Below are 10,569 nucleotides of genomic sequence, written 5' to 3' on the forward strand. Positions count from 1 at the left end.
TGGAGGAGAGCGGGGAAGAGGGTATTGTTCCTCTTTATAGGGGCGACAATATGGGCACGACGATAGCACGAGGCAGAGCTTGGGGCTCGAGGAAGCGGCATGGGACACGAGGATTACCTGTAACGCGCGACGATGGGACGGGTGGCGCGGCACGGCACAGAGCCCTGGTGCACGTGGCGACGAACGGCGCCGGGTCACGAGGATGGGAGAGAGGGATTTTCCGAGTTTTTTTTAAAAAAAAAACACACGGGTGTGACACGCGCCCTTGTGCTGTAGGATATGGCCTTGAGCGCCTTTAGCTCGCATTGTTCTAGAGGGTCGATGGAAGACCGGTTAATGACGTATTTTACAACGGATGACTTAATTTTAGGTAAAATTATCAAAAGTTAGAGAATCCGAGTCCCCTCTTTTCCGTGGATAAATACCACGCGAACCCAGCCCGTGCCTCCTTACAGAAACTACTCCTACTCGGCACTCGCCACGCTAGCTGCTCGCCTCCCCTGCTCTTTACTCACTGGTCTTTCGGTGCGCGTGCGCGTGTGAAGCCGTGTGAGCGAGAGCGAAAGAAACAAGAGGAGTCCGCGAGAGGAGCGCGAGCCATGTCGATCGCACTGGAGAGCGGGCGCGGGCTAGGCGGCGGTGGACCACGGTTCGGCCGCGCCGCCCGCTGTGGCTACGCGGCCTCGCCGCCGGCTTCGGCGGGGCGCGGCGGCTCGTCGTCGGTGGGGCGGGACAGCGACAGCCCCGCGGCGGCGGCGCAGTGGGAGTGGGACGGAGATGAGGTCGAGGGCGGCGACGGCGAGGTGCAGAGCTCGTACAAAGGCTCGCCCTTCGACACCATGGACGCGCTCCAGGAGGCCCTGCCCTTCAGGTGAGCCCCCACTTCGCCACGGGGAACGGATCTTGATCGGTCTTGGGGGGTTCTTTTCCCGGCTCCTTTGGGGGATTCGGGGTAATGTCACTGCAAGCGGCAGTTCTTGGTCCCGGTGCGTGTGTTTCTCCCGGGAAATTTTGGAGATTTCTTGCATTGTATGGACTAATGCAGTTGAAGGGATGGTTCTTCATCGGTATTAGTTGGAGAATGAGCGTTACATACGCAGGTTCTTGGTTCTATGTTGAAGTTGGGTTATCTTGGAGTAACTCGTGTGGAATAGTTCGGTTCTTGGTCCTCGGATTGTTACTTCTGTAGGGAATTTCGGGGGTTTCTTCACTTTCTTGGTTGGACTGGAGTGATCAGATGGCAAAATTGTGGCGATTTAGGATTCTAGGAGATTCTCTGTGCTGCCTGCACTCGGTGTGGTTGGGGGATTAGGCTTTCGTACTGTAGAGTTCAGTTCATTATGCAAACGGCACCTCACAATGTGGGTCATTTGATCTTGAGAAAATTTGGTCCTTGAACTGCTTGACTATAACAAGTATCTAGCGTCCTGAATTCATGTTTTCTGGTTTGGACAGTGACCCTCTCGTGTTGCTAGTAAAGTAATTTGTGAACTGTAAAGGTGAGTTGGCACAATTTAGCTTAGGCACAGGATAATTCTGTGTATGTTTGGGTCCTAGTTTCTTATGGGGTCCGCAGTTATGGAAGAATACCAAACTCTAATCTAGTCCTTGAAATGCTCTGTGATCCACATAACTGTGCAGTGCTAAGAAGTAATAAACATGAGGAAGTTTCGCTTAGGCTTTTTAAGGAGAGTTTTAAGTAGGTTTAAGTAAGAACAGTTGACAGTAATTACTCTAGTATTTCTCCGATAAGGCCTAATTGTTATCAGTTTAATCTCTAGAAGGTTTCACTACTTTCTATTTTACACAGAAAGATTGAACGTGCACTGTTTGTAGAGTTCTTTATGTTTATGTTGCTGTCACATATGAATATATGATTGAAGCAGTACTATGGACTATGCGTAAACACTCGATAGTTCTTGTGGTATTATTTTTTGTTGCTACTTACATTACTGTGGTTTTACCAAATGTTTGTGCAGTTGGCTGGCTATTGTAACCAGCATATTACTGGGTTCAATCCTACTAGTTGTTCAGCGGAAAACTGTTGTGATATGATTGTGTATTGGCACCCAAAACAATATGCTACATTTTATATTCTCGTATTAATGATGAAAATTTGCTGTTAGACAGTAAAGCAACAGCTGCTACACATTACAATTGCAACTGTGGCAGACTGGCAGATGTAACACACCATCTACTTTGCAGTTCACTCCCAGCGCTAGGCAAATAGATCGATAGCTATTCAAAGTTCGATATGACTTGCTTGTTCATGTTTCCATGAACTTATTGACTGGTGATTACACAGGGTAGGTGTAGCTCTGGGATTGGTGGATGCATATACTCTTTGGAAGGAAACCGTTGTTGTTTTGTTAAACTATCTGGTGTCATGAATTGTTTCTTGGTTTGTGTGTGGAATCACCTGAATACAATAATCTATTTGAGCATATTGTTGAACGTATTTATGCCACTAAGTCTATAGGACAATAGAATACATTGTGATTGCTCATGTAAAATGATAGGTTCATTCCCTTGTCCTTTGATTGTAGCATAACTCCTTAGTAGCTTAATGCTACTTGTTGGCTCTTGATACTCATGGTTACCAAGAATTACATTACTGCCATTCAATGGAAGCAGAGATTTGGTCATGTGGACATCAACACAATTCGATGCTGATAACATGTGATTAACACAAGCATAAGGTCAAACAGACAGCATGCTCTTCTTTCACATGGATTTGTTAGATAGCTTATAGCAGATACAAAGTATTGGTTGGTTGACAGCATTAAAATATTGAGTTACTTGTCTTTGCTTTGGATTCGATAACTTATTTCGTCTGTCTGTCCCCTGTGAGCAGCCTTGAGACTGCTCATCTCTTTTATGTCCTTGCATATGTTCATTTTAGCATTTATATTGGTCATGAGAAAATATTAACATCTTATCAATCTGCCATTTTGCTGAGCAATATTGATCTTACATATGCAGGAAAGGGGTATGCAAGTTCTACAATGGCAAGTCTGGATCTTTCGGGAAGCTTCCAGATGCTGTAATTCCATCTCCCCCAGAGAAGAACCTTCCAAAGCCGGAAACCCCATCCCCTAGGAAGCGCAAAGGTCTTCTTCCATTCACTTTCAAGTGGGGCAAACCGCAGCGTAAAGAGATATTCCCAGAAGATGTCGTTGACAGCCCCACAAATTGCAGGAAGATGGTGAAATCGCCTGCTGCCACAAGCAGCTCAGGAAGCAATAGTGGCAGCAACGATGAACATTACCGTTCTCAGAAACCGTCTTCCCATCGCCTGCACAGAATGCCCAGCGATGTCATGGGTGTCTTTGCTTCTACACCTGCGCCTCGTCCACCTCAGCTGTTCCCAGCTCACATGAGATCACAGTCAATGCTTGATCTGCAGGATGTGACAGACTCGACTGCCTTGGTTACTCCCAGGGACAAACGCATGAAGAATTAGGAAAAGCGGAATGTTGGTTACTCCCAAGGATAAGCTTATGAAGAAACAGGAAAGCCAGAATGTTGGTTACTCCCGGGGACAGGCGCATGAAGACTTAGCAAAACCTGAACCTTGGCGCTTTGTCAGTCCAACCACTGGTGTCCATTTTAGACAGCGGAATCCAGTGGCCGATGCCCGCATGTTATGCTCGATGCTCTGCGAGGTCGAATGGACTTGTCTTCATAGAGCTGGGATTCTTCTTATACTTGATGTGACGATGAACATAGAGATGAACTTGACAAACTTATGTCAGAACTCATAAGTAATAAGTGGGTTACCGGTTGACTTGTAAATGCTGGATTCTGCTTTTGTCTATTAATTCAAACATGCTGCCCGTACTGTCCCCTTTGACTTGCTTTGCTCGTAGCTCTGAAGTATATATCTGTTTGCCTGTAGTGAATTGTCGATATTCTCTTTGTTGCTAGCCTCTACTTGGCATAAGCATGACTTGCACATGGCAGATCTGGACGCTGAAGTGGAGGCCGGCCATCAGCGGTGGATGCATTAAAGAAGACGAGGCTTGGCACCGGCATTGAGGAAGACGAGGGAGAAGTTGCCCGGGAAGGAGCTGCTAGAGATCAAGAGGGGTTGCCAGAGTATGGCAGGGGTCGTCGGCTAGGGGGGCGTCGGAGGAAGGGAAGAGCCGCCAGAGCTTGACTCGGAGTCTCGGTCTATCAAAAGAGGAACTGAGGAGGTGATTAGCAAGTGTGTTCACTTGAGCAATTCTTTCAGAGAATGGTGCTGTGCTGAAGAATGAAGGCTAAACCTTACTGGATAGTCTGATGATCAAAGTATGGCAACACCGGAGTATTTTTGTCCACGAGGCAGAATAGAACAACCCACTGGGTAGTCCTTTGATCAAAGAAAGACACACTAGAGCATTTCCACTAGAAAAGGTTGTAATTATGGAAGATCGAGGATTAACACACTGGAAGGTTCGGTGATGAAGGAAGGCTACATTGAAAAATACATCGAACAATGAACAATGCAAAAAGGCATAACGAAGTTCAGGGCATCAGATAATCCGGTGATAAAGTTATATGCACCGGAAGTTTACACCAGAGCAATTTACACAGAGAGGATACAGTTGGCTCGGATGCTAAGTATATATTTACTGGATAGTCTGATGATGAAGATGAAGTATACACCAGAGTGTCTGGTGTTCACAGAGGCTTGAGTGGGGGTTCTAATAGCTAGTTTGTGAGAGTGTACTCATCGGATGATCCGATATTAATACTATTATTCTTATTGGATCATCTGATATTAACAACTTTTCTAAGCCGTTGGATTAACGGCTAATGCGTGGGTTTGAGCTATAAATACCTCTCTACTCAGTCATTTGAAGTTGCTAGAGTCCTGAGAAGTTTATGTACACTTGAGAAAACATACAAGCCAACAAATTACTTAAAGTGATCATCTAAGACAATTAAGTACACTATTAAAAAATAGTTAGTGCTTATAGGCCTAGATGGTGTGTTGTTAGGTGACTGCTGCATAGAGAGTGGATTAAGAAATGATCCATGCTTGTACTTTTTAATACACTGGTACCTTAGAGTGTTAGTGACTCACTGGCAAACTTGTTGATCCTCTGACTTGGTGTAGAGCGGCGACAAGACATGTGGAAGGGGACGTGAAGACTTTTACCTTGATGGCTCAAGTTTTGAAGTGGTCATGACGGTAAGGGACCGGAACAGAGACTTGTGGTGAGACTTTGTCTTGATGATTTGGTGCCTCAATAGTCGTGACCGGGTATTGATTGGTAGCATATCATTGATAGACCTCCAACATAGACTAGGAGTGGTATTTGTGCCGAGTTTGCTCTCTCTACTTTATTTATGTTTTTATATTTATTTTCTTGCAATTTACCATCCTAGATAGGTTGTAAACTTTTTTATTGATAGAGTAGACTTACCCAATAACTAAAATATATTTAGATAAAAATTAATTTAAATTTATCTTATATAATTTTTAGAGTCAAATAGATTCTATCATAATTCACCTCCTTTAGGAGGTCAACATCCCATCGCGATCGTCCGGCCGGCGAGTGGCTGCGATATGATGCGATCTGCCTGCTTACAAATAAGTTGCCTCTTTCCATCATTGTTCCATGAAGTGAAGAACTTGGCATTGTGAGTCTCAACTGCTTCCTATAGATATCAGATCATCTTGCGAATCGAGCTGACAGAGTTATGTACATCTCTTCTTTGAGATGCCAACTGTCAAGTTGGTGAGTCCATGAACGTTTCAGCTGAGATGAGGTCCATTCCAAACCCACAGTAACCGGTATACCTTCCCCTACAGATTTGGGCCAAAATCCATTTCAATTGTGATCTGGTATGGTTACTTACAAGCAACAAGCGCTGTTTCTGTCTTGGGCCTGACGAGTATCATTGTGCAGTAGATCGGACTGAACATACAAGTCACGGCAGCAGGGCTGGGTTCGAACGCAGAAATTTATTAACCGAAAGCGACTCATGTCCAGACTCCCAAGCTCTGTTTGCAATGCAATCTGTGTATTTTTGGTAGATTCAAATTTTAAGAGGTCAATTCTAGAATAAATGTATTTGAATAAGTCTTTTTTAAATGTATTTATAGGATGCATACAACTCACTTGCACTATACTCATGTTCAACACACACATACACGTGCGCGTCTTAAATACACACGCTATAGACAAAAACTTGTTAAACATACATGGGTGTGCATACTACTAACTATTGGGAAAACCCCGATGAGGTTCATAGGTCGATCCCATAGAACAAACCCACGACCGACCATTCTTGCCACTGGGAGCGAACCAACAGAGCGGTCTCATGTATTTGAATAAGTCACTGCACCTAAGAATATTACATTAGTTTTGCTGGCGTGATCTTAGATCAATTTTGCGTAGTTATAATGAGTAACAAAATTCGTCACCAGTGCACAAGTCTAATCTTCTCAATCGTTAAAGCAAAAGGTTTCCTTACTCTTCTATGATGCATTAATGTGGATATCCCAGCGCGGGCTACCTTAATAGTACCGAATTAACAAGGCTGCAAATGCAAGGAGACCAAGCATTTTAAACAAATTCTTACTCCGGCATGTTGCAAGCTTGTCAAGCATCCCCTGGATTAGGACGCGGAAAAGGTACGTATTCTTGATTCAGTTTGGGACTGTTTTTACAGGCGACGGTCACGATTCATCGCCTGAAGACAATAAAAAAGCGGTAAGATGGAGATACGAAGGTTATGCCATTTCTTCAACCTCGCGATGGATAGATGAGACCCCACTCCTCCTCCTATCGTCTCCGGTGGCATTCTACGGTTGGATCCGCGTCCACAGTCCGTTGTCACGCTAACCTCTTCGTTTTGAAACTCTCCCACCTGACACTGGCCCATCCGACAGTCTTCCACCTCCCGTAGCCGACAACGCTCCCACCGCCTCATCCGCATGCTCGCCTCCTTCACTAGGTCAACCTCCTTTCCTTATGAGCTCTTCTAAACCTAGCGATGAAGGAAGCCTCCTAACCCCATCGGCAGCCACCGTTCTTCATCACATGAGGGATCAAGCTTATTACCAGACGCATGATAATTAGGAAGTGTGGAAGAATAAAAATATGTTCCTGAAGATCATACAAATAAGTCCATGCGTACCCATCGTCCAATCGCCATCTGCTATAATGACGCCCGCTCTCTCTTGCAGGTTCAAGTTGCACCTTCAGGCACTCTACCTACTAACCCAGAAGGAATGCATGGTCCACACCGACAAGCAACAAGGACACTGGCAGCTGAATCAGAATCGACATAGAAAAGATAAGAATTCAGGATAAGACATCGACTAGCGAACTTGATAAATTATTCGGTGGTTCGATCGAGTAAATTGCGCAGGCGCAGAGCAAATGGCACAATCAGGCACCGAAACCTCATCTTGATCAGAATTCAGATAAGCCATGCCAGCTCCAGCCTCCACGCTCAATGGTGGACGGATCAAGGTAGGATGCGTGGAGATCTCTAGCTCGAAGGCCCTATACAAACGGCAATGGCATCTATGCTTAATAGCATCTCTCTACATGGCTGCTACTCCGCCGTTCGACGGCCATGTCACGGCGATGGGGCTCGTGACCTCGTGAACGCCGTCACTCCACGTGATCGACCCGAACGAGTACTTCCCGTCGACGATCACCGGGTTGCCTGACACCGCGATCGTGATCTCGTAGGCCAGGCTCTGGTACTTGTCGTCGAACACGAGATTGCTCGGGCTCACCGTGACATCCACGCCGGATGGGCTGACGATCTTGGATTCGTAGACCGCGCTGGCGTTGCTGCCCACGTTGCGCACCACCCTGTGGTAGGTGACTGAATCTTTGTAGGAGGAGAAGACAGCCGCGAAGGCAGGGTAGTTGAGGTCGCCGGAGCGCGCGAATTTCCTCGAGCAGTCGGCGACCGAGCTATCCCTTGTGAAGACGGAGATCAGGGACGGAGGGTAGCCTAGTGTGCAGAGGAAGGCGATGTAGTCGTCGATGCCGGCGTCGTACACCAGGCCAGGGTCGAGGGCGCTGTTGGGGTCCACGTGACCGGCGCCACGGACGAACGGCGTCGACTCCACGCCGGTGGCGAGGTCCTTGATGGTTTCCCCGGAGTTGTCCAGGTTGTATGCCGTCGTCATGAGCGCCGATTTGATCGCCGCCGGGCTCCAGTCCGGATGCGCCTGGCGGAGCAGCGCGGCGAGGCCGCTCACGTGCGGGCACGACATGGACGTCCCGGAGATGATGTTGAACTCGACGCGCCTCGGGTCGATGTCGAGGTCGGTGGGGGAAGCAGCGCCGGTCCAGGCCGCGAGTACGTTGACTCCGGGGGCGATGATGTCGGGCTTGAGGATCTCCGGCGCGCGGTAGTTGGGGCCTCGGCTCGAGAACGACGCGACCCGCGGCGCGGACGGCGACTTCCCGATGACCGTACCGCGGAACAGGATAGTCGCGGTCGGCGACGGATCGGTCTGGACGTAGTACTTGATCTTGTCGCCGAACGTCTGCCCGACCATCGTCGCCGGCACGAGGTGGGAATCGGCGATGAGTTCCTCGCCGCTCTCCTCGGTGTTGACGAGGATCATGCCGGCTCCACCGGCCTGCTTCACTGCCGCGCCTTTCGCGACACGGGCGTTGCTCCCACGCTCACAGACCACGATCTTGCCGGCCACCTTCTCCGAGTCGAGCTCGCCCTGTATGCAAAGCCGGGAGCCATAGTCCCCCGCGAACACCAGCGGCAACTGCGTTGAGTCGAGGGGGTCACCGGTGTACAGTGACACGCCGCCGAAGACGAGGCCATCGCCGAGAACCACATCAGCGGGGAACTCGCGGTCGATGGTAGATGCGCCGACGGTCAGTATCCACGGCGCGATGTTGACGGCGGTGTACTCGCCGGGGCCGGAGTTGCCGGCGGAGCAGGAGACGATGATGCCCTTGCTCACGGCGTGGAAGGCGCCGATGGCGATGGAGTCGCGGAAGAAGCTGGGGGCATACCCACTGGCGCCGACAGAGAGGGAGATGACGTCTACGCCGTCGGCGACGGCCTCGTCCATGGCTGCGAGGATGTCGGAGTCGTAGCAGCCGGACTTCCAGCAGATCTTGTACGCCGCGATGCGCGCGCCGGGAGCCATGCCCACCGCCTGGCCATTCGCGTAGTCGAAGAATCCTGCTCCGGTCACCGGCGACCCCGCCGCCGTAGAGGCGGTGTGGGTCCCGTGGCCCTCGGTGTCCAACGGGGACTTGGACTCCTTCGTGTCATCGATGGGATGACCGAGAGCAGTCTCGTATCCCTTGTAAAAGAACTTGGCGCCGATGAGCTTGTTGTTGCAGTAGGCGGAGGCGTTGAAGGAACCCGTGGAGACGCATCCGCCGGAGAAGGACGCGGGCGCCGGGCCGAGCCCAGCAGCAGGCGCGAACGAACCGCGGTCGATGGGGTAGAGCCCGGTGTCGAGCACGCCCACGACGGCTGACGACGCGCCCCCCGTCGCGGCGGGCAGGAGCCCTGAGGCCTCAGTCAGGTGGAGGAACGCCGGTGTGTGTGTGGTATGCAGGTGCCGCGCCTGGTCCGGGTGGACGGCCAGGACGCCGTCCCCTGCCGCGACGTGTGCCGCCTGCTCGGGCGTGAGGCGCGCGGCGAGGCCCGTGGCCGCGTGCGCGTAGGAGTAGAGCACGCGCGGCCGGGGCGCGCGCAGACGGCGCGGGAGGAGGCGGCCGAGGGCCGCCGCGCTGCCGTCGGCCTGCGCCGCAGACAGCGCCGTGTGCCCGGGCGCGAGGTGGATGATATACGTGGACTGCGCGCGCGCCTCGTCCGCCGCGGCCGCGGCCGCGGCAAGGACGAGGGCGATGAGGACGGCAAGACGCGGGCCCCTAATCCTCGCCATGGCACCGGAAGCAGATTGGTCAAGGCTGCTGATGGGGTTGGAGATCATTATAGCCACGACGGGGGCCCGGGCGAGGTGTGGATCTTGGATTCGCCGCGCTGTGCTTTTGGTTCCTGGATCTGTTGGGACTTTGGGAGACTGGTTTTCCCAAGCTCTGAACTTCTTCAGCGAATCTCTATTGGTCGCCTGCTTGCTTTTATACTGTAGGAGCCGCTTGCTTCTAGTAATAGGCTGCGGCTGCGTGCGCCTACTGAGCATGTAAGGCCATCTTAAAAAAAAATTAAAAATTCGTGCTTTATAATACTATTATAATATCCTTTAATATTATTACAGTATCTCTTTTTTTTTTATCTCCAACAGACACCATATTTTCTACCGTTTATTACTCTCTTCTTCCCTCGGACTCACGTGCATACTCAGTGCACAGTGATAAGGCATGCTGCAGTATGTAGCAAATTTGCCGTCTACTCCATCCGGCCGTATTACTGTAGCAGCAGAAAAGTTGATTTAAAGCATCTGTTGAAGAGGGACACGGTGTAGGGGGAGAGGTATTTTACTGTAGCAGGAAGAAAAAGTATCGATACTATCTTTGTTGGAGTGTGCCTAATGGACAACGGCTTAGGTTAAGACGTGGTTTTAGAGTTTCGGTTTAACTGAGAAAATAATTATGACTATTAAATTTT

The 10,569-nt window shown here is 49.9% G+C and overlaps 2 protein-coding genes across 2 annotated transcripts; one reads left to right on the forward strand and one right to left on the reverse strand.

Annotated features, from left to right (window-relative positions):
• Nucleotides 1–467: 467 nt before the first annotated feature.
• LOC133919928 (protein OXIDATIVE STRESS 3 LIKE 1-like) lies at nucleotides 468–3,847 on the forward strand. Its single transcript, XM_062364497.1, has 2 exons — nucleotides 468–871; nucleotides 2,983–3,847. Exons 1-2 carry the CDS (start codon nucleotides 600–602, stop codon nucleotides 3,461–3,463), a joined length of 753 nt encoding a protein of 250 aa, XP_062220481.1. The 5' UTR covers nucleotides 468–599; the 3' UTR covers nucleotides 3,464–3,847.
• A 3,480-nt stretch (nucleotides 3,848–7,327) lies between these two features.
• Nucleotides 7,328–10,088, reverse strand: LOC133919923 (subtilisin-like protease SBT1.4). Its single transcript, XM_062364491.1, has one exon. It carries the CDS (start codon nucleotides 9,932–9,934, stop codon nucleotides 7,547–7,549), a length of 2,388 nt encoding a protein of 795 aa, XP_062220475.1. The 5' UTR covers nucleotides 9,935–10,088; the 3' UTR covers nucleotides 7,328–7,546.
• Nucleotides 10,089–10,569: the final 481 nt, after the last annotated feature.

Source organism: Phragmites australis, chromosome 5 (genome assembly GCF_958298935.1).
Source record: "Phragmites australis chromosome 5, lpPhrAust1.1, whole genome shotgun sequence".
NCBI lineage: Eukaryota > Viridiplantae > Streptophyta > Magnoliopsida > Poales > Poaceae > Phragmites > Phragmites australis.

What these genes read in the sequence shown, in the direction of transcription:
- LOC133919928 (XM_062364497.1), top strand. Translation starts at nt 600, where the DNA reads ATGTCGATCGCACTGGAGAGCGGGCGCGGGCTAGGCGGCGGTGGACCA. An exon ending in CAGGAGGCCCTGCCCTTCAG is followed by an intron (nt 872 to 2,982) that starts GTGAGCCCCCAC and finishes TTACATATGCAG; the next exon opens with GAAAGGGGTATGCAAGTTCT.
- LOC133919923 (XM_062364491.1), bottom strand. Translation starts at nt 9,934, where the DNA reads ATGATCTCCAACCCCATCAGCAGCCTTGACCAATCTGCTTCCGGTGCC.